The sequence below is a fragment of the Podarcis erhardii genome (assembly GCF_964252035.2).
Source record: "Podarcis erhardii genome assembly, chromosome: 5".
Lineage (NCBI taxonomy): Eukaryota > Metazoa > Chordata > Lepidosauria > Squamata > Lacertidae > Podarcis > Podarcis erhardii.
Genome location: NC_138509.1, coordinates 61,764,882 through 61,788,839, shown reverse-complemented (window position 1 = coordinate 61,788,839; position 23,958 = coordinate 61,764,882). Strand labels below are relative to the sequence as shown.

At 43.5% G+C, this 23,958-nt stretch overlaps 1 protein-coding gene across 22 annotated transcripts in view; it reads left to right on the top strand.

Moving 5' to 3' along the window:
- Positions 1–23,958, top strand: part of KIF1A (kinesin family member 1A) — a 119,407-nt gene that overhangs the window by 56,947 nt on the left and 38,502 nt on the right. For 6 of the 22 annotated variants that reach the window (XM_081864586.1, XM_081864582.1, XM_081864587.1 and 3 more), the window contains 13 exons: positions 803–936; positions 1,407–1,486; positions 2,117–2,192; positions 6,118–6,197; positions 7,380–7,486; positions 8,324–8,404; positions 8,947–9,127; positions 9,495–9,567; positions 10,356–10,449; positions 11,937–12,085; positions 12,916–13,094; positions 14,227–14,364; positions 23,424–23,542. In XM_081864586.1, coding sequence (XP_081720712.1) covers positions 803–936; positions 1,407–1,486; positions 2,117–2,192; positions 6,118–6,197; positions 7,380–7,486; positions 8,324–8,404; positions 8,947–9,127; positions 9,495–9,567; positions 10,356–10,449; positions 11,937–12,085; positions 12,916–13,094; positions 14,227–14,364; positions 23,424–23,542 — 1,491 coding nt within the window. Of the gene's footprint in view, positions 1–724; positions 937–1,406; positions 1,487–2,116; positions 2,193–6,117; positions 6,198–7,379; positions 7,487–8,323; positions 8,405–8,946; positions 9,128–9,494; positions 9,568–10,355; positions 10,450–11,936; positions 12,086–12,915; positions 13,095–14,226; positions 14,365–15,543; positions 15,793–23,423; positions 23,543–23,958 lie in introns of all 22 variants that reach the window. The other 16 variants (XM_081864579.1, XM_081864594.1, XM_081864593.1 and 13 more) reach the window with 5 other exon arrangements.

Sequence of the window (23,958 nt, the reverse complement as noted above, 5' to 3'; positions counted from 1 at the left end):
GAAACATTTATTTGTTTTAGTTTGGACATGAACCTCATAAAACTAATGTGTTGTTAACATGCAATACCCTTGGATGTAAAAAACGCTGATACTAATTTTACCTGTATCAACAGTGTTTGAATTTTCCTTTTAGACCCAAAAAGTTTATTTATTCTATGCTCTTCATTTTGGGGCCTTTTCTGGTTTTTATCAATAGTAATGATGCAACAGATGTGGAATGACAGGAAGCTTTGGAGCATTTGACACCAGCCAAAGATCCAACCTTTATCTGAGAGCAGATGTCTATATTACATATCTAGAACATGTGTTGCAGGGGTAGGGATCCCATGACCTTCCAGATTTTGTTAAACTCCAGATCCCATCTGTCCTGAAATCTTCTCCTGCATGGCCTTAATGGACATGTTATCCAGGAATTTTTCTATCCCCTGCCTATGTTGCTAGAGGAGAAGGGGTTCACAGTGGTTGTAGACAAGATCTTCAGTAAGCTGTCCATTTCCCCCAAGGCACAGGCATGAGCAAAGTGAGACTTAAGATAAGCTGATGTTAGGCTCCTGCCCTGGCACCTATACCCACATTATTGTCTGTGTATCTCTTCGTTGAATTTCTACCTTTCTCCTCATTGCATCATGTTGCTATTTCCCAACTGCATTTCTTTTCTCTATCTTTTCCTTCCTTCTTGTCTTTGTGTCTTTCCCTCTTCTTTCTCCCCTCCCGAACCCCTTAGACATGTCCGACTTTGAGAACAATAATGATAATCGTAGAGTGGCAGATATGAGTCAACGCCATGACAATCTCTCCACAGTGACCAATGCCTTGGTAGGAATGAGCCCGTCCTCCTCACTCTCAGCCTTGTCCAGCCGAGCTGCTTCGGTCTCCAGTCTCCACGAACGCATCATGTTTGCTCCAGGTAGTGAAGAAGCCATTGAGAGACTGAAGGTAAGAGCCAAGATCATGCATGCCATATTTGTACTACAGGGCTATTGATGGTGGGAAACTTGGTAGAAAGAGACCATAGCAGAGACAAAAATTGTTAGTCTCCAGTGTTGCCTTTAAATATTATAACCTTGTTCAGATAATGTTGGAAAGAATCTGAAGCCACCTCTTAACTATGATCAGGTCAAAAGTGAATGTGCACTGTGCATATTCCAGTCGTGGAATAAAGTTGTTCTGATTGTTGCATCCTGGACAGGGAATCTGAAGCCCTCCAGAAGTTCTTGGACTCCAGCTCCCATCAACCCCAGCCAGCATGGCCATTGATTGGGGATGATGGGAGTTTTAGTTCAGCAAAACTGGAGGGCCACAGATTTACCATCCCTGTCCTAGAGAAAGGTTGATAAGCTCTACATAATGCATTGCAGGCAATATATTCCTAGTTCGATTTTTTATGTTCAACTTTCCCATTGCAGGAAACTGAGAAGATCATTGCTGAGCTGAATGAAACATGGGAAGAAAAGCTGCGCAGGACAGAAGCAATTCGTATGGAGAGGTAGGAGTCAAGCTATCCGTCTGGTGTGGTATATTCATATAAAAAGTTCACACCTGAGTCTTTGTGGTTTGACATTTTGTTTCATCGCAGTATGGCCTCAGTATAACAGAGAAACACTCCATGTATTGGCAGAGAGCCACTTGTTAAAGTCATCATGAGGAGCAATTGCCACATGGAGGCTGTTTCAGCTCATAGACTCCCCATTTATGATAACTAGAGATCCTGAGAGGCTGAGAATTATTGGACCAGGAAGAACCATTTCATATGTTACTTTTTGAAAAACGCATGGTGCATGTTGGAGTGCAAGAAATCTCTCCCCGCCCCATCAAGTTCAGTAGAAAGCCCAGTGAAAAGGGCTCATCTTTCATTTCATCACATGTTTCCTCTAAAAGCATGACTCTTTCTGTGCCTCAGAGCCTGCTGTTAACACTTACCTTTGCTACTATTCCACTCACCCCTGTTTATCCTTCCCCAACATCAATACTTCCCCAAGACCAGCATTTTAATGATTTACGTCTGTTACCATCAATTTTGTTTAGAGAGCATGGTGCAGTCTCTTTCTGAATGCTACAAGATCCAGGCCTTGGCAGAGTTGTTTAAGTTCTAGTTGCATCCTTTGGTGTTTTCCAGGGAAGCTTTGCTTGCAGAAATGGGAGTGGCTATGAGAGAAGATGGTGGTACACTGGGAGTATTTTCACCTAAAAAGGTAGGATTCTTTTTCTGCCTCTTCCACTGTGCTCAATTGCATTTTGATATCTGCTAATGGCGAAATATATATATATATATCAATTAAATATAGAGACAAAACTCCACCTGAGACTTTGGTGATGCATAGATGTTTTCATTAGCATTTTGAATGAATGTTTTCCCCCTTTCTGAATGGTCTGCTGCTGCTGCTGCTGCTACACAATTAGTACTCATCTAGCAATAGCCCATATTAAATTTCTATTAGAAGATCCAGCAGCAGCTTGTTTCTGTTTCCACTGGGCTGCTTGAAAGAAACAGAATTAGGCCTGTCTTGGGGGTACACCCTTATTCATAAGAACATAAGAAGAGATCCATCTACTCAGTGGCCAATAAGATGGCACAAGGGAGCCCACAAGGAGAGCATGACAGATATTCAGCAACCAGTTGTCAGTGGCATCTTGCCTCCAAACATGAGGGTCCCATTTAGCCTTCATGGTTAATAGTCATTGATAGACCCATCTTCTATGCATGTGTCTAATCCCCACTAACAGTCCACTCTAGTTGCTGGAGGACCAAAAACTCTATGAATGCATATTCTCTCTTCATGGATTGATATTTTAAATCAAAGTCTCTTGCTATTAAAACACATAGATATGTTAAAGGTGTTTTTCTTCAGTACAGTGAACACGAAAAGAGGACTGTTTGATAGCACTTTCCCCACCCAACAGCATAGGGAGGCAAGATGTAGAACTAATGGTGTTTGTACAACCCTATAACCCAACTGTCTAGAACTAGTCTTCTTACATCATATTAGTTATGCTCAGGCAGAGCCAAAAGAAGCCTTGTCCTGATTCTAATACAGTTTATCAACCCCTGTTCTCCTGGGTATGTGTGAAATTATTACAGGTCCAATAGCACAACATATTTCAGAAGGTAGCAAGGAGTGGGGAACTCAACACTCTAGCAAAATGTACATATGATTACTAGAACAGTTTATAGTAGAACACTTTGATTCATATGTTTGTGATAATGATTTATTTTGACATATTGCGCATTTGAATTCTTCCTTTTCTTTCTTCCTTTGTCACGTAGCCACGCCCAGTTAAACCCCCAGTTAAACCCCAGGATGTTTTCCTGGAGAGTGTAGGGGTGTTTTCCCCCAAGAAGGTTGGTCTTGTTAAGGGGTTGTATTGGAGTGATCTGTGTGATTCCTTTTCAGACAATTGGTTTGTACTGTCTGGTGCCAAGAAAACATTCTGAATTCTGTACACGGTGACTAGAAGTAGTTCAGGGAGAAGGAAGGCACAGCAACATTCAGCATGTTTTCTATGAATTACATAATTGAAATCATTACAAAGGGTGATGTAATAAGCTTGTTTGTTCACCCATGACTCTGCCCCATGTCACAAGCAAAGTATGTTACGTTACATGGTGCCTAATTCAGTAGTGGAGAGAGCTCTGCATCATACTGCCTCATCTCTCCAGAGAGGCCTCAGGTGTTGATTGCTTAGAGGCAGGAGAACAGAGCTCAGCCATGGCGGTTGCATCTGCGTGCCTGCTCCAGTAACTGCTCATACTTATAAGCAGGTCTGTCAATCAACTGATTGTAATCATTTCACTGCCTTACTTCTGACTGATTGATCAGTGTTTAAAGTGCATAGGTACAGCTTTTCAGTGAAGATGATGATTTCATACTGAGAACAGTTGTTGAAACTTGGGGTTCATCCACACTTCCATTTGCCCATCTGCTTCCCCCCTGGAAAACCCATAGTTTAGCGCTAAATTGGAACAAATGGCAGTTGAGTTTTCAGTCTCTCTCTCTCCCCCCCCCCCCAATTTAGTGTTAAAGAGCAGGTTTTCTGGAGTTGAAGCACAGGACAAGTGGAAAACTGCTTGGACGCATGTTTGCTATTTGTGGGATTCCAATCCTTGCATGAGTAAATGGTATCTGGTCCACTTTGCATGGTGTTCAGATTGCTGTGATAGTTGCAATGCTAATATCTTTCCAAGAAGGGATTCCATGATGGCAATGGCAGTAATGTTCTGTAAGTCATTTGATCTAACATAATGTTGATCTGTTGAACCCCCAAAATGAGGACCTTGCACATGGCAGAGTGAGACCTTTAAAATTAAAATGTGCTTTTTTTCTGAACACTTGGTAATGTGAGCATGCTGTTTCAGTAGGATGAATCACATTTTTATTAATATTTTTTATATCACTTTGTATTGTGTGGGAAAATGCTTGATAAAATGGCTCATTATTTCCATTTTGGAGAGGAGTCATAGAAATTTAAGGAAAGAAACTTCCTAAGACAAGTAGCTATATGCTTGAAAGCAGGGCAGGAGGAGAGTTTTGATGTTGTGCAATTGCTGCTCCTTACTCTGCAAAAAGATCTGATACAAGAATCTCAAGCAGAAGTGAAAAAACCTTAGAGAGCATACCCTCCAACATTTCTTCAATGAAAATAGGGATGTCTCATTCCATAATGATAATTTTACTATTTATACCCCACACATCTTACTGGGTTGCCCCAGCCACTCTGCGAGCTTCCAACACATATAAAAACATAATAAAACATTAAACATTAAAAAAAACCTTCCCTGTACAGGAAGGTGGCTCAGATGGCTAAGGGATTGGATAACTCCATATCCTCTAACATTTCTCCAATGAAAATAGGGACATCATAAGGAAAAGCGGGACATTCTGGGATTGAATCAGAAACTGGGACAGCTTCTCTAAATCAGGGACGTCCCTAGGAAATAGGGACACTTGGAGGGTCTGAAAGAGGTGGACTTCTGGCCCTTGCAAATATGAAAAGTGCCAGTGTTTTTTGTGACTGCATACATAATATTTTTGGAATGTAAATGCGTGTTGAAGTTTGAGGCCTTGAGTAATTAAGGTGGGGCTTGCAGTTTGGTTATACATTGATGTTAATTGAATTATTTTGCAGAGATTAGTGAGTTCGTTCTGCTTTTTGCACAGTCAGGACAGAAAATGGAGGTAGCAGAGCTTTCCCTCTTCTTATAAGCTCTATAAATCAAGAATGTGAGGAAAATGGAAGGTGCAACTTGAACTGAGTTACTGAGAATTTAAAATATGGCTATGTTTTCATGGGAGGTGTGTGTGTGAATGTGTGTAAAGGGTGTATGGATCTGGCCCCTGCCAATGCTGGGACATAGCCCCCAACAACTTTCCATGCACCCCTCAGCCTGAAAAGGTTCTACGTTGTGATTGGAGGAGTCCCCATATGTCATCCATTGGATCATACTGATGAAGTGAATCTTAATGTGTTAAGTCTTTAAGGTGCCACAAGCAGACCTGCCAACTGTTCCATTTTAAAGTCAGTCCCGGCTTCTGTTTCTGTCCTGGAATGTCCTGGTTTTTTTGGTCTGGCGCTCTGACATGAGTGCCTGACCAAAAGACACTCACTCTGGCAATTGTCAGCAGAGTCGCACCAAAGCGGCTTCTGGTTCATCACTCTGGTGCAACTCTGTTGACGATCGCTGGCGAGTTGGGTGGGAGGGTGAGTGGGAAGGGGGGGCAAGGGTGAGCAGCACAGGCAAGCAGTAAGTGATTGGGAAGGGCGAGCAGTGGGGGTGGAGGCATGGCGGTGGTGGCGGCAGGCCTACCCTGCACCCGCTGAACTAGCCTGTTCCCCTTAAATTTGGTGGCAGGCACTGTCTATCAACCTGTGTTCAGGTAAGATTCATCAGTCCCACACACATATGTGGAATATGTCGAATATGTGTGTGGGGTGGGGGGGGGGTGGAATTTGCCTTCCTTGGGCAGCAAAACTTCTTGGGCTATTAATGCTGTGGCACATTTAGGTCACTCTGAAAAAGGGCAGACTTGTCGGAAGAGCAAGGCTAGGCCTTGGCCTGTGAAAGAAAATGGTGTTAATCTCTCCCCGCCCCCCGCTCTACCTCTCTCTTGTCTCTCTTAGACACCACATCTGGTCAACCTAAATGAGGACCCACTCATGTCCGAGTGCCTTCTGTATTACATTAAGGATGGAATAACCAGGTAATAATGATAGTAACAATTACAACTTTGCCAGGATTAACAGAGAAGATGGACATTGATGTGATTTTCACCAGCAGTTTTACATTCAAATGTCAACTGGAGATGTCACAGAATGAATTTGGCACATCGTACCTTTTTGTATGTGTGCATGGTTATTTATAACATCTCTACATTGCCTTTCCATCTAAAGAAAGCCCCCACTAGGCAGTGTACAGCACAAAACATTAACAAATACTAAAAGTAGTAAAACACACTTAGTTACTCTCCAAGTCTGTGCATGCATATCTAGCAGTGAAGAAGAGGGAAAACAGCAAAAAATATACAAAAATACAATGACAAAAATGTACAACAAAAGGATGGATTATCCAAAACAATCCAACTATTTAGGAGCCAGAAAGTGGCAAAGCTAAAAGGATTTCACAGATCAAGTTCTCCTTTCATACATACATTCAGCTAAGGCAGCCTTCCAGCCTGATGCCCTCCAGATACTTTGGACTATGTACCAGTTAAGGCTGATGATAGTTGTAGCCTAAAACATCTAGAGGGCGCCTGGTTGGGGAAGGCTAGACTAAGGAGATCCATGTATGGAAGCAGGCTTCTGCAGTCCATATACATATAATTTGCTGGAACAGTAATTATGAGTGTAAATCACACAAGCATCTGAATGCAAATACTGCCTAGATTTGCTTTCAGTGGGATGTGTATTTGAACCTCACCCACATTTTGGTAAAGGACTCATGCTTAAGTAACTTTTTGTGTTACTAGATCTGGACTGAGTCATTGCCTAGAGGACATTTCAGAGCTGTAACAAGACTACAAAAACAGCCCTGCTTCTTATGGATATGGAGCAGAAGTGAGATCCCCCAACAGGCCAATCTGTTGGTTTTAGTGGACACAGTAGTTCATAAGAAAGACGGTGCTCACTAAGATAGACTTGGCCCAGCCTGCTTAAGGCTTTCTATATAACCTGTGTCTAGAATTGTGACTAGAAGCAAACCAATAGCTACTGCAGGTAAACAAGACTTGGGGTGTTTGTGATGCTTTCTGCAAAGGCATTCTTCTAGCTTTCCTGTCCATTGGGACCCTAATAGGGTTGGTCCAAGGAGCTCTGTTATTAATCAGAAAGCACCTAAAATGCTTTGCTGTTTTGGAAACCTCAGCAACTGTGTTTTGCCCCAACAGGGTTGGTCGAGAAGATGCTGAGAGGAGGCAGGACATTGTCCTCAGCGGTCACTTCATCAAAGAAGAGCACTGCATATTCCGAAGTGACACCAAGGCTGGCAGTGAAGGTACCCCCATACAGAGAGCCTCACGATTCTTGGGCTTCCTTTTCTACCTAGTTAGAACTGAGCTTCTCTAAGTCATTTGTCTCCATTGCTGCCAGTGGGTATGCAGAATACCACTTTCTTCCCTACCTGCCTTTCAAAATGGAGCACTTTGGAAAGTAACTGCATTGGGAAGTGCTGTCTCTTTGCTTCTCGGTTGTATCAGCTCAGTTTGACCTCTGCAGGCTTCTAGCAATAATCACAACAGTCCTGCCACAAGACTGAATTCTAGCCTTTCACATATGTTGCCCTTGGTTGCTACAGAGCAACGACGGGGCACCTGTGGACTACAACTCACATAATAATTGATTGGCCATGGTGACTGAGGCTGATGGAAGTTGGAGTCCAAAATCTTCTTGTGAGTCACAGGTTCCCCTTCCCAGCATTAGAGGACACTGTCCCATTGAGTGTTAAAGTAAGATTCAACCACTAGTCCAGCCTGCATTTGTATATGTTATGGGGGAATGAGCATAATATTATCCTTTGCCTCAAGCAGCAAATATTTTTGTCCAACCTTATCCCTATAGCTCCTTTGGAGCCTCTGGGCCATATCTTGATGTGTTATTATGAACAGATACCTTCAAGTCTAAAGTATCATATCTAACAAAAAAATGTTTTTTGGAATGAAGGCATTGCCTTGCTTTCTGTATGTAGGTTTAATGCAGAGGTTTTGGTTCCCCCTCAGTAAGCTTATTGATTGTATTTGTAAGAAGATTGTGGGGAAGGTTGTTCTCTGTAATTCTCACACATTGTTTTATTCCCTGTCCTCTCCCAATTCCCTTTGTGCGTTTTCCATAGCAGTGGTGACTCTAGAACCTTGTGAGGGAGCAGACACCTATGTCAATGGAAAGAAAGTAACAGAGCCCAGCATCTTAAGATCAGGTAGGTTCATTCTCCAGTAGAAGGGAATCAGGAATAGGAGAAAAGTGTTGTAAGAGACTCCATAAAATCAGGTAGCTCTCTACCATGGAGGGATAGACTTGTGGCATCATAGAATCACAGAATTGTACAGTTGGAATGGACCCTGAGCATCATCTAGTCCAACCCCCTGCAATACAGAAATTTCAATTAGAGATGACAGGTGGCCATCCAAACTCTGCTTAAAAATCTCCAATGAAGGAGAGTCCACTACCTTCTGAATGAGTCCCTTCCACTTTCAAACAGTTCTTATGGTTGGAAAGTTCTCCCTGATAAAATAATGCTCATGGAAATAATTTTCTGAAAGAGGGCCTCTTTGTCCCGAATGGGCTGGTGGTTGATCATGGTTTGTATTGAAGTCATTAGGGACAGGTGAGTTGTATCGGACATGGGACAGAAGCTTTGCAGTTGGACATAATTTCATCATCTTAGCAATGTGTTGATCAGTTACTGGAATCCCATCCTATTTCTACCCCTCTAGTAAATATGCTCCCCTCTCTGCACAGGAAATCGCATAATCATGGGAAAGAGCCATGTATTTCGATTTAACCACCCTGAGCAGGCACGCCAGGAGCGGGAGCGAACTCCATGTGCAGAGACCCCAGCTGAACCAGTGGACTGGGCTTTTGCCCAAAGAGAGCTGTTGGAGAAACAAGGCATTGACATGAAGCAGGAGATGGAACAGAGGTGAGTGGAAGGAAGAATGCAGAAGAGCTCATTGACAGGGCTGCATAATTCAGAGGGTGGTAGCTCAGTAACAGAGTACATGCATTGCATGCAGAGAATGTAGAGAAGGTCCCAGAATCAATGCCTGCATCTCCAGTTGGCAGCTGATAGGAAAGGCCTTTGCCAGAAAATCCTGAAGTCAGAGGAGACAATACTGGACTAGCTGCCAATGGTCTAAGTCAGTATAAGGCAACTTCACACTTACACACACAAGAGGGGGCAGGGGTTGGATATGGAGAAGGTAACATGGCAGGGGAATAGGAAATGTAATGGTTCTCTGCAATTTTCAGTACTGCATGGTCATTCTGTCATTCCTTTTTCTCTGTAGGCTTCAGGAACTGGAAGATCAGTACCGGAAGGAAAGAGAAGAAGCCAATTACCTTCTGGAGCAACAAAGACTTGTAAGTAATAAACAGGTTGCTTTTTGCACATGTTACGAGAGTAGCATAAAGCAGACAAGTTGCACTGTAATTGGTAGGGGACACAATCATTTCCAGGATGTGACACTATATAGCACAGGGCAGACTTTAGGCTTGCAGGATCTACTGTGTGTATGTGTTTTAGTAGTGTCCTGAGAAGCAGCAACTGGAGCCAAGTGCAAAAAATGTTTACTTAAATTAAAGAATTCTGAGCTCAGGAATTTGTTTTGAGTACTAGAGAGAATTGAGCTCACAGTTTTCACACACACCCATTCCCGGTCTGTGTGTGTGCCGCCCTGCCCCCCGCCCCCCATTTCTACAGTATAATTTAGAGGGGGGGGGTCATTTTGTTGTTTCCATTATCAAACAGTTGGAAGTCAGACACCCCTGCTTTATCTACATAAAATCTATCTGCCCACCCCTGCGCTATACCACCTAAAGTGCAAGAGAAATAATGACTAGGATTTGCATTTCCCAGCAAGCCAGATTCTTATATAATCACATTTGTAAAAGGTCAAGAACTCCACATAATAGTCCCCATCTAATGTCCCACATTGTTTAAGATTATGAATAATCTATGTAGGTATGGTTTCTTATAATTCTGTATCTCAGGAAAATTCACAATCCACTAAACTGAAATGGTGATTACTAAGGAAATGGAAAGTATTGATCCGGGAATGGAATAATTTCTTGGTTTTACCTGGACTCAGCACATAATATCAAAACTCAGGCAATAGGATTATTAACTGCTCATCTGTTTGCTCTTTTAGGATTATGAGAGTAAACTGGAGGCTTTACAGAAGCAGATGGACTCAAGGTATTATCCTGAGGCTAATGAGGAAGAGGAGGAACCTGAGGATGAAGGTAATAATTCATTGAAAAGAAAGAGCTATTAAACCTATCATTCAGTGAGTTGTATTCAGCTACTTATATTCTAATATAAAATGCAAACAAAATATTGTTATTTTGAACTGCTCACTCACTATATGGAAGAAATATATTGAAAAGGATTAGGCGGTGCTTTTTTTCAGGGGGTTCTCAAAGGTACAAAGTACCGGCACCTCTTCTTCTTGTTAAAAAGTGTGGCACTTGCTGTAACAACTTCATTGGGAGTACTGGCACCTTTTTTTAAAAAAAAAAAGGAAAAAAGCACTGGTATTAGGTCTCTATTCCCATACATAGAAGCCTGATTATGTGGCATATACATTCCAGATAAGCTGCTTATACTGACTCAGGCCTTTGGCTCATCAAGCTGAATAATGTCTACAGTACACTGATTAGAAGTGGCTGTCCAGGACAGGGGTCTGCTACAGTCTGGCTGTACCCAGTTCCAAGAACTAAATAAATATAAATACTGCATTGTTTAGTGGACTACTCTGTTAGGATTGCTGTTTTGTCATGTTGTTGAATGACTGTGATTGCATAATGTAACAAGCTGTGTTTGTAAAAAAAATTCAGTCAGAAGCAAGTTTAGTCAGAGCAGACGCAGGAAATCAAATATGAGCTAGAACACTCTTCTCCAATCCAGTGCTCTCCAGGTGATTTGGCACCGAATTCAGCCAATCTGGTGCTCTAGTGGAAGTACAATGGGGTTTTCCCCTCTTTCCTCTCCCCATTTCCCCCTTCCTCTAAAATCCACTCTGGACAGTTAGCAGAACCCCAGAACAGTGTACAGGGGGAGGAGAGGGGAGATGGTTCCATCAGCGCAATGTTGAATTCCACCCTACAAGTCCCATCAGCCTCAGCCTGCACAACCAGTAGTCAGAGATGATGGGAGTTATAGTTCACAACATAAGTGGGGTACAGTGCTAGCTGCTCCAGAACTAGAGGTTCAGGTAGGTATGAAAATAAATGGCAGTTGGGCTCATGCAAACAAGCTGAGCAACCACATTGCAATAATGTCTTCTTGTTCCCTTTGGGGCCTTTGTAGGGGGGCTGCTGGGAAGTTAACTAGCTAGGGGATGTGGTTCGCTGAAACCAGTCCTTAGAGTATATTTTTTCAAGCTCGGCATACTAGAATGTATCCCAAGGTATTAAAAGAGATTGGGGGATCTGTCTGAAGGCCATTGCACCCAGGATTTTGTTCTGCCCATCTGCCAGTAGACCAGGCTTCCTCAAACTCAGCCCTCCAGATGTTTTTGGCCTACAACTCCCATGATCCCTGGCTTGCAGGACCACTGGTCAGGGATGATGGGAATTGTAGTCTCAAAAAATATCTGGAGGGCCGAGTCTGAGGAAGCCTGCAGTAGACAGTTTGTTTGAGGAGAAGATAATGTGAGCTATAATCAAGGGGTGTCAGCAAGGACTTGCTCTTTGAAGAGAGTGACCATGTGGAGTGTTTATCTCACCAGTACAATGGACAGAGCGAGAGTTTGAGCAGGCGCTCTGGGCCTTCAGGAAGTGGAAATGGTACCAGTTTACATCTCTTCGGGACCAGCTGTGGGGCAATGCCATTTTCTTGAAGGAGGCCAATGCCATCAGTGTGGAGCTGAAGAAGAAGGTGAGCAGGTTCTGTCATAGTGACAGATGGTGATTGGCATTGTCTATTCCGCATTCTGTTGCTGTTTCTTCAGATGAAATAGTATTCCAGATGGAACTGGGCACCTACAACTGTACCCTCAACACCGTGCTCTCCCCCACATCTACCACTGGAGGAAGTAGCATCCCCCTGCCCAATGGTGTGGCTGGCCCTGATTAAATAGCCATGACAGCTATTTTGAACTTAAGTGTACAAACCGATAATATCTCTGATTACCAGATACTCTGGAGAACAGGAAAAGGCCATGCCAGATTTGTGAATGTCCAAAAGCATCCACCTGTGATTTAAAACCAAACTAATTAAATGGACTTTTGTTTGATCCCACAAGGGAATTTTTATGGTTATTGAAATAACCAACATATAAATGAGAGGAGGGACACAGGGCCTTGAAGTTAAGAGAAATATTACGTTGTTTGACTAGCAGTTACTCTTTAAAAAAAACTTGGGAGTGGGAGGAATAATAAGAAAAAGCAGCATTTTACCAGAGTATTTTCACCCAGGTCCATTAGCAAAAAAGTATCCTTGTATAACCGTTGAAAGGCAGTGGTGGTTGCTGCTGTTATTAAATTATTTAAGATATGAAATGGAGTGACCACAGACCAGCTGGCTGCAACTGCAAGTGACCTGGATAAAAACAAGTAAGTTTTGAGGGTTCTTGTCTGAGTGAAGATCCTGCTATCATAATTTATATGTGGTGTGAGAGAAGAGGGTGCCCTGAGTAGTGACCTCTGTGCATGAGAAAGTACTAGCCAGCAACAATGACTCTTCCCTTCCTTTCCCTTCCCTTCCAGGTTCAATTTCAGTTTGTGCTCCTTACAGACACCCTGTACTCACCTCTGCCTCCAGACCTGCTTCCTCCGGATGCTGCCAAAGACCGTGAGAAACGTCCTTTCCCAAGGACTATTGTGGCAGTGGAGGTGCAGGACCAGAAGAATGGAGCAACCCATTACTGGACTCTGGAGAAACTCAGGTAAGCAAATATATTTTAATAGCACCATGGGCAACTAGGTGGCTGACAGAAAGTCAAGGAACTTTGATTATCTGGGAGGAAGGTGATACCAAATATAGGATTATTGTCTGACATGGTAGTGAGCCCTCTGATTTCACAATAAGCCAGTTGTGCCCTTGACAAAGGGAAATACAGTCGTACCTTGGAAGTCGAACAGAATCCATTCCGGAAGTCCGTTCAACTTTCAAAACTTTCAGAAACCAAAGCGCAGCTTCTGATTGGCTGCTGGAAGCTCCTGCAGCCAATCAGAAGCCGCTGAAGCCCTGTCGGACTGTTTGGCTTCCAAAAATAGTTTGCAAACCGGAACAGCCACTTCTGAGTTTGCGGCGTTTGGAAGCCAAAACATTCAGTAACTAAGCTGTTGGAAAACCAACGTACGACTGTATATCTATAAACGTGTTAATGTTGCCTTCACAGGTTATTTTAGGACTTATATACATAAGCATTCAAGTATGCCATGATCTGGCAAGGTGAGTCGAGTATGGAAATTGGAATTAAGTTTTGTGGATGTGTCAGCAAAATAACACAACCTGTGCCTGGTTTCCAAAGTATACTCCTTCCCAATACTACCTGAAATAGCTAGGTAAAGTCAAAAGATAAATTTTAGCTTATAGTCTCTGCAATGCAGGATGACCACCTTATCTTACATTGCTATTTGATGCAATGTGATTATATATGCAGAAATTTCATAGAAACCTTTTGACATGTATCAAAGCTAGATTGCATTTGACATGCCTCTGATCAGTCTACATTTTGACAAGTTCATCACCTGGAACAAATTCTGATTTTTGCACATGCCAGAATAATCATGCATCCACTTCCTCTGGGCATGCACTAGTGCTTGAGTGAAAAGGTCAAAATTCAGTATAAACAGGCTCCCACTATTGTTTGAGAAGCATTTTTTATTTGCCAGTCCCAAGAGAGATGGGAATTTCTCCTATGTATTAATGTGCCTCTAGTGAGCAGAGCAGGTTTCAGCACCAGCTTTTGAGGGCACACAGGTAAGATAATGGCTTAGGTGCAAGTATCCCAGTGGAGAATTGCTTACTCAGCCACCATTGTGTGAGTTAATTTGTTTTCTCTGCCATTGCAGGCAGAGGTTGGACCTGATGCGGGAGATGTATGACCGGGCGGCTGAAGTGCCCTCTAGTGTTATAGAAGACTGTGACAATGTGGTGACAGGCGGAGACCCCTTTTATGATCGCTTCCCTTGGTTCAGGCTGGTTGGCAGGTGAGAGCTTTGATCTGTCAAAATATGCCAAACTGAAGAGACCCAAGGAAGGAAATGGCCCAAGAACTGATGTTGTGCTGCACAAGCATTCCTTCCACAGTTGGGTAGAGATTAGATCACACAACAAGATAATTGCACAGCATCTTGCCCTTTTTGTAGGGATCGCTTTCTGCTCTCCAGATTTATGTACTGGAGTGGGTTGTCTTCCCATTTATATTGGTGCAGAAGCTCTTTTACTGTGAGCTGCACATGCACGCACATATATGCTGACACAGCCCTTTCACAAAGCTACGCATGATGTCCAGTGCATGGTGTCCAAAGTTATGTTCTCTTTCTCAATACCATCACAGATGGCTGAAATTTCCTACAGCAAGGTCAAAAGAGGCTTTTAGAGCCTGGTCTTTCCATGATCCAGGATGGACCACCTTAGCTTCTAAAGTCTTAAATTGTAGCCCTTCAAGCAGGATTCCCTGCTTGCAGATTGTGACCTCTGGATTGGTGGGAACCATTACAAATAGATGCCATAGAGGACTGTGGCCACCCACCTGTACAGTATTACCATACAGAAGATCCTTCTGGCTGGCTGTGAGGAGGTAATATGATCTTGTACCTGAAGAAAAAAATAGCTTGTAGGATGGAATGCAGCTAAGAAACCCTGCTGTAGGATTTGTACATTTGTGTGTGTCATTTGGAGTGTATCTGCCTATATACTGCCCAGTATATAATGTGTGTTATCATGTGCTTCCCATGCAACTGTTAGAAACAAATGTGATGCCACCAGCTGGGAATTGTTGGGGGCCAGGCAGAAAGGGTTTCCCATTGAATTTTAATAAATCTGGGTACATCTGAGGTATTATATATTCCATTGTCAGGATTCACACTGGAATTTCTTCCCATACCAATGAGTCAGAAGAACCTTATCAAGCTCCATAGTTGTTTTGGTGAGAACCGTTGGAGAAATTCGCATCAAATTTATTGGGTCTTCACCATTTTTAGCTGATGGCATTGGTGGCTCCTTTGTTAGATGTATCTGGCCTGGGAGGTTTTCCATTCCTTTCCCTCCTCCTTATTAACACTGCTGCTTGGTCTAAAAGAAAAGGCAGAGCAAGCCTAGAATCTCTCTGTGTGTTTGGAATAGCTGGTGTTAACCTGTCTCCTATCTTGTTGTACTAACCTTAGTTCAGATATCTCTGGCTGCAACAGCTCTCCTATTTTCAACACATGCATGAGCGAGCGCATGGCTGATCTCACCCCCTCCCCCACCTTCTCGAACCCTGACTCCGACATCACCGAGCCTGCTGACGAGCAGCACGTGGGGAAGGAGGAGGAGGAGGATGACCTGGAGGAAGACATCTTTCCGGAGTACCCGCTGTATGATGGCCAGGATCCATTTTACGACCGCTCCCCCCTGTTCAGTTTAGTAGGAAGGTTGGTGAGGTCTTAGGAGAGCATGCTGGGAAGGAACTAGCTCTTTCGCATAAGAGACCTGCTTTCTGACACTGTTCCCATGTTAAGGCACTCAGGGACAGGTGAGCTCTCTAACAAGTTCCAGAAATGAGGGGGCAAAACCAACAAAACAAAAAAGTAAGGGTCTGAGCATACCTAAGGAGGAATCAGATATACTGTGAGAAAACAACTTAGAAGTGAATGTCCAGAACCTGCCTGCAGAGCTAAAGCTTCTGCAATTATGTGCCTTCTCTCAAGACTGTTTTTTTAAAAATGTATTTTATACCTATGGTCTCAAAAACAGGAGGATATTCTAGTTTCATTGTCTGCTCCTGTACAGTATGATGTGAGGAGTGTGCATTGAATGCAGTTCCCTGATAATTCTGATCTAGGAGACATGGAGGGAACTAAGATTTAGCTCTAGAATAAAGGAACGCTAGGGCATCATTCCAGAGAGAAGGATAGTTGATTGGACTAGAATATAGAAACAGGAAATAAATGCTGAAAACATTAAGAAACTAGGCAAACTTATCTTAGAAACTAGGCAAACTTATCTTGTTTGCATTGCTCAGCAAATGCTGAAGACTGGCATTTGGGGTATTTAACTTTGACAAAGGATAGAAACTAGGATTTCAGCACACAGGAGCAGTGGGTAGTGAATAAAGTTCTGGGAACGAATTCTGGAATATGCTTGAAAGTATATTCAGTTGCTTTTGTATGGCCACCCAGCAGGGCCAGCCCTGCCAGTAGGCAGAGTGAAGCAGCTACCTCAGGCAGCAGGTGCTGAAGGACAGAGCTGTGTATGCCATGTAGCCTATTCTGGAGGACTCTGTCCCATTACCAGTCTTCAAGTAAGATTCAGCTGAACTGGAGTGGGATGCCATCTTGTCCTTCACCATAATGATTTGGGATGACCCTACCAACCAGTGCCATTTGTTGTCCACCTAGTAAGTGAGTGAAGCTATTTCTGCTACATTACAATTTGGCAGAGAAAAGCACTGGAGAGAAATTATTCATTGAAAGCAAACATGGTTAATTCTAATTTCCATATTTGGCAGCGAAAAGCTTCATCCTTGTGCCTTTGGGACTGCAAATTGAGTTTGCTGTTAAGAAAGATACGATTCTTCATCACACTATTCAATTTTCTCACAAAGGCAGAAAAGCAACCACGTTCTGGCAATGGATGCATACTCTGTACAAATGAGAGGGCAGGATCCTACTGGGGTCCTTGCAATATCCTTGTCTGTTTTGCTCAGGCAGAACCAAATATTCATAATTTTACCTTCAAAGGCCTGCCCTTCACGGGCCCACATTCATAAACCTGCACCTCAGAAGCTGCTCACTTTATACTAGGATTAATTTAACTTTGTATTAACATAAGGATCTTTCCTTGATATTTGGGCAAGAGGTCCTAAGCTTTAGTTTCCTCACTTTTAAGTAGGAGTCAGGAAAATGGGAGCCAGCAAGGGAGGAAAAGGGCCTAGAAAAGCCAGAGAGGGAGATTGGGGAAGAGTCCTGCAGTCTCAGACCGAAAGAGCTGGCTTCTTCCTTTTTTTCTGGGGGATTTGAGATTTTAAATCAACAAACAGGCCAAACTACCAAATAGCTCAATGAGGGAACACCCTCTCCCCCAGTCCTGTGAACTGTTCTTGGGGGGTCTTTTGAGTCAGACAAAATTGACTCCCCCCATGCAGCAGCTGTGCCGTTCACATTTCTCATGAAGTGTGCTTTGATTGGATCTTTGTCTTTGATTTTTTTTCTTTTTCCTTATTATTATTATTATTTTTTTAGCTGCTGGCTCTATCTCCAAAGCTTTAGCAAAATTGGGGGTTATTTCACTTTTGTCTTCCTTTTGAAAGGCTTTTCTTTGGTCTGAGCATGCCATCTTTGCACCTCACCAATCTTGTGGTTAGTGCCTCTATCCTACTCTATTCTTTTAATGACACACAGCCTCTTTCGGCCTTCCTTTATCAATCCCTCTACCTCTTTGTCTCCTCCCAACGTCCCTGACTTGACCCCTTTCTCTTCTTACTGCTTCTGCCTCTCCACCTCTCCAGTTTGCCAGTTCCTTCATTCTTCTGGGTTTCAGGCCTGTTTCATAATGGGCCCTTGTTGGCTGTGACCATAACAGCACTTCAACAGATGTATGCCTCCTGCTTCCTCTTAGCCATCCAATTTCAAAACAGGACATTCCAGACCTCATATGAAGAAGATGAAGATTATGCTGAATAAAAGAGAGACTAGATTTGAGAAGGTGATGTTATCTGCATTCTTTCAGAATATCTGCCCATGGGTTTTGAGCATCAAGGAGATTTGCAGTTCCAAGGAAGTTTGTGGGTACATTGATTTTCTCTAGGCCAGGTGTGGGGAATCTCTGGCCCATAGGCCCGATTCAGTCCACCAGGCCATCCCATTTGGGTAGTGCTGTTCTGTACAAAACAGCACTTTGAAAGGGACTTCTCAAGACCTGGCATTTTGATTACTGGGTCTTACCAAGTGCTTTTCAATGCACTGTGCAATACACGTGCAAGGCAAAAAAGTCACCTGACATCAGGTGATTGACAGGTGACCAACCCACCTGCCAGATCAAGTTCCCAACCCCAGCTCTAGGCATTTCTTAACCATGTTATGGGCAGGCCCATTTACTGCTGCTTGATTGATGCTGTCTGGAAGGATACATGGAAACTTGCCTCTTGTGTAAAATCAATCAAACTAAAAATCCCAACTCAAATACAGCTGTTGTTGGTTTCTCTTCAAACAGAAAGCAAAGAATAAACTGATACTTTCTTCTTAGTAAGATTCATAATGCTACAGGATAATGCTATTCTGTGCTATGCTCTTCCTAAGAGTTCAGAATTTGGGGATGAAGGAGAGATAAACAGAAAGGAGAAGGTGAAATAAATAATGGCTTGAGGCCAATAGGATTCATATTCTGAATGTCCCAGATAAATTCAGCTGTGTCCTTTTTTTCAGTGACTCAACCAACTTAAAACAAGTCTAGTTGTTGCCATCTTTTTCTCCACTCACTGGCAGCCACTTCCAACATGATGCCCTCCAGCCAGCATAGCCAGTGGTTAGGGGTAATAGTAGTTGCAGTCTAGCAGCATTTCAAGGGCACCGTGTTGGCTACTCCTATTAAATAATAACCTATTTTATCAAGGATGTGAGCTGTGCAGAATAAGTCCATACTTAGATTACACCGGTCATTTCTCTTGTCTGAAGAAAGCAATTTCTGGTTTCTTTTTAACAGTTCTTCCTTCCAAGCACAGACCCCTATTTGTGAGTATTAGGTGAGCTGTCACTTGTTCACAAGATTTAAAGTTAAAGTGTTAATCTGCAGAGGAACTTTTCAAAATATTAAGAATCATGCTCATCCACACATTTCCCAGAGTCACACTATAAACTGATTCTGATGTAATATGATCATTTTTAAACTATTCTTATGAGCACAGATTTAGGAGAATGGCTTGAAACAATGACAATTGTCACATATGTTAGCGGAAAACATTTTCATAGTTAAAAGCCTGATTGCAGTATATATATATATTTCAATTTTGATTATTTTGCTAAGACCAAGGGGAAAGCATCCCTGATGTTAGTTCCTGGTGCATATGTATGTCTTCCCTATGTTAAAAAAAATGCAGAGCAAAAATTCAGTAGCAGTTTAAAAGGTTTATCAGTGTCGGCAACCTTCTTGACAAATTTATGGATGTAGTTGTTGAAGTTCATCTATGATATATGTTGGTTGAAGAAATGCCAACACGTTTATTGGTGACATTACTAGTCATGCCACCAAGAGAATGGAATTGCTTCCAGATTGAGGCCGGTGCATTTCTCTTTCACAGTTAAATGGGAAGTGAATCAAATATGAGACTTAATATACCCCAAATCAATGCCAGAATGCCCATCATTCCCTACCAACAAGTTCCGAGACATGTATCATCTGGCTCAGTGGGACTTATTCCTTCTTTCTGTTAATGTGACCAGCTCCCAGTCCTTTAACTAGTTACTTCCAATTGATTCCCATGACGTGAACAATTATAGTAATACAACATATTGTATACTATTATAATAATATAAATACTGTAAGGCTGTTTATAAATTTCTAATCTTGGACAGGTTCTTTCTTAATCTCTTAATATGTGTTTATTTAATAAAGTTATTAGTCTGGTAGATCATGGGAACAACAAAGACAATATATCTTAATTTCAGCAAAGAATTTGAAAAGGTCTCCTATTTTATCTTGTTGACAAGATGAGAAAATGTTGGTTGAGTGATATGATACTGCTACTAACTGAATTCATAGTTGGTTGAGCAATTGTACCCAACAAATGCTTACAATACTAATGGCTCAGCATAAACCTGAAGTTTTGAGTGGAGTGCCAGAGGACTGTGTCCTAGGTCCTGTGCTGCTTAAAAGTTTTAGAATGACCGCTCCCCACTTAAAACGGGGGGCGCCTTTTGCGTGGACGCGTGCAGCCCTGGATCTGGAGTGGCCCCATCAGCATAGGCTTTGCCTTCCCCCAGGTGGGATACCTGGAGGTCCCCGCCTACCCCAGCGAGTTGTCCAATCCCACCTGGGGGAAGTGTTGCCAGGGAAACCAGGCCAGGTAAGGGGAGGGATTACCTGCCCACACAATAGAGGGTGGATCTTAATTGTTAATCCTCACTTGGCTCCAGAGCTTCTCCCACCCTACCCACTCTCAGTTAATGTCTTCTTTTGCAGGTTAACTTTTTTTTTTTTTTTCATAGGTTTTGCAGGTTAACCTGTCTCCACAGGTATGCGGGCGCTGCTACGATAAGGTCGCTGTTAAAGGGCCGGAAAGGAATTTCCCTGCATTGGCAGGTTTCGCCTTTCCCGTAGCAAAACGTCACAACTTTGGCGGTATCAGGCCTTGGGCGGAATCCTTTAGTCCATCTTCCTCTTTGCGGCGGCGATACCAGGGTTCCCCGTTAAAGGGGTTTTTGAAGGGAGGCTTTGGCCGTACGCCGAAAGGTCGTCATTGCTCTCCCCTGCGGCGGCGTAACGGGGGCGGCTATCTCTGCTTGAACATATGTTCTCCAGAGCCGGCCCATCCCCCCCCCACACACTGGATAACCCTGATGCTCCCTAGGTCCCCGGCTGGGGACTAGGGAGGGAGAACGCCCAATGCCTGAGCCAAGGTCTACCCACATTTGAAATTTAATAAAGTTGTGGCCAATTTAATCCCATAGCACGTTGTCTAGAGTTGTTATTCCACATGACGGGGGGACCACTCGGGATCTGGGGACTCCGCCTGTCCACGCAAAAGACTTGGATGAGGGCATTGAGGGATGCTTGTCAAACTTTAAGAAGACACGTAACTGGGAGGGATAGGTAATATCAGAGAAGACAGAAACAAGGTTCAATGTTATTGTCACAGGTGGGAACACTGGCCTAAACTAAAACCAACATGAAATTCAATATAAATAAACATATATTGCTATTATTGCAAAAGTGATCAGATAAAAATTAACATTACTGGAATGTTTGCTGAAATAATAATAATATCTGCCTCACATCTGCTGGGGAGATCTTCCATAATGGAAGGGCTATTGCACTGAGTGCTCCTTTCTCAGTAAAGAGGGATTTGAGTATGGGTAATAAGGCACATCTAAAAGCTCAGCCTATGACAATCTCAGTGATAATTTCTAGTGGCTCTAGCCAACCTATAGGGAGTAAGTACCCTGGCCCCACATTGTTTAGAGCTTTGTTCACTAGGACTAACATTATAAAGCTGACCTGATAGCATACAGACAGCCAGTGCAATTCCTGCAACACAGGTGTTACATGCTGTTGGAAAGTCCCTCCTGCCAGGAATTTGACATGCTGTACCAGCTAAAGTTTCCAGACCCAACCCAGGGGTAGCCCTGCATAAAGCATGTTGCAGCAATCAGGTACTGACACTAACAGTGTGTGATCTACTGTGTGTAAGCTATTGCGGTCCAAGAACAACCAAAGCTGTCTTACCAGCCAAAGCAGGTGTAGGTACTCCTGGCCACCGAAGACACTTGTGCCTCCAATGATAATGCTAGCTAGGTCCAAGAGCACCCCCTGACTATGAACCTGTTCCTTTAGAGCAGTGGTGGCCAAACTTTGCCCTCCAGCTGTTTTTGGACTACAACTCCCATCATCCCTAGCTATAAGGACCAGTGGTCAGGGGTGATGGGAACTGTAGTCCCAAAACAGCTGGAGGGCCAAGTTTAGCCACCACTGCTTTAGAGGGAGTAGAACCCCTCCCAGTTTTCCAGAACCACACCCATAGAGCCTTTATCTTGCCCAGATTCAAGCTCAGTGTATTGACCCCACCACTGAGTCCAGTCATTAATCTAGGGCCTGCATAGCCTCTCCCAATTCAGATGTTGTGGAGAAATAGAGCTCACTAGGGGACACAGGTATCTGGCTCCATGCATCTCACACTGAGTACTACCTGCAACTTGACCATAATGACCCTGGGTAGCAGCCATTGGTTGCAACAGTACAGCAGCAGCAGTAAACTCCCCTCCCAAAAAACAACTTTCACTGTAAATATTTAAGCATAGGCTACACAGGTTCATGTCAAAGATTCAATATCCCCCATAGATTATAATTTTTATTAAATGTCTTCTCCAAACTGAAATAACCCAAGCAAAGTAAGTGTGTATGTGTAGAGACAGGAAGAGAGGGGAAGGTGGGGTTCTATTTATATCAAGGATATTGGATACTGCCCCACCCAGTTCATGGGTTTATTACAAGGAAGACAGGTACTTGGGGAACCATCTGTGCCCTAAGATTAGTGGGTGGAATGAAGCTGGCTGCAGCATATTATACTCTTTATGACAGGTGGGAAGGTTGTAGTCTTCCAGATACTGCTAGATTCCAATTCCTTGCCATCGCTGACTATTGACTGTGCTACCACGGGCTGATGGGAACCCAACAACACTTGGAATACCACAGGTCTCCTTCCCCTGCATTAAAGGCATGTTTCCTTTCTACGAAGGAACTCTGATTAGTTGACAGCTCCTTTGAAGCAGGCCTAAAATTCAGCACAATTTGTGTCTCTCAAGTCCTGGGGAGTTTTTCCTCTCTAGAAGGAACCTATCTCCTTCCTTCCTTCCCTTTTCTTCCCCACCCCTCTGCTTTCCCTGCCTTAAACCTCTAATCCTCTTTGTCTTTGCTTGTCCTCTTTTCTGTCCCTTTTGCCCCACTGTTACTCAGCAGCAGGACCTTGGACGAATTACAGCACCCAGGGTACTAGTTGTCTAGTCTCTCCTGCCAGAGGTCCTTTTCCTAGTTTCCTTCTTGCACCAGCACCGCCCCCTCCCCTCCCTTCAGCCATGGGAGATGACAGAACGAGAGGTACGCTATGCTAGCGCTCACTAACTCACTACACTTTCGCTTCACTGCTCAGCACAGGAACTCTGTTCTAAGCACGCTGAATTCCCCCTCTCTGTCCGGCTGGCCATGGCTGCCTTTCTTTAGTTTTGCTTTGCAGCACCATGTTGTGATGTGAGCGGTGAACTGTGGTCCCAGCTACCATCGGCTATGGAGTATGTTTGGAGAAGCTCGTGCGTGAGGCGCAGTGACCACTCTCCTATGTCACTTTTCTTTCCAGAGCCTTTGTGTATCTCAGCAACTTGCTGTATCCTGTACCTCTGGTGCACCGCGTCGCCATTGTCAGCGAGAAGGGGGAAGTGAAAGGGTTCCTGCGCGTGGCTGTTCAGGCCATCTCAGGTAAGAGGTGGCTGGAGATGGAGAAGGAGGGACAGCCGAGGCTGGCCATCTCCAACCTGGTGTTCTCCAGATGTTTTAGGCTACAGCTCCCATCATCCTTGACCATTGGCCATGCTGGCTGGGGCTGATGTGAATTGTAGCCCAAAACATCTGGAGGGCATCAGGCTAGAGGACTTGCCTGTTCTAGGCACTTGCATTTATACAGCCATTCCCTCTTCTCCTGGCAAGCAGCTCATTTTTAACAAGGGCTTGAGAGCAGAAGAGCCCTTTGCCTTTTGTTGGAATTATTAACTAAGGTACATAGTGTTTAGTACTAAGGGGAGGGCTCTGCCAAATCACCTGTTGCTATTCACCGTGGGTAAGGCAAGTCCTTTGACCAAAGACCAGTTCATACATAATTTGATTAGGCAGCATTT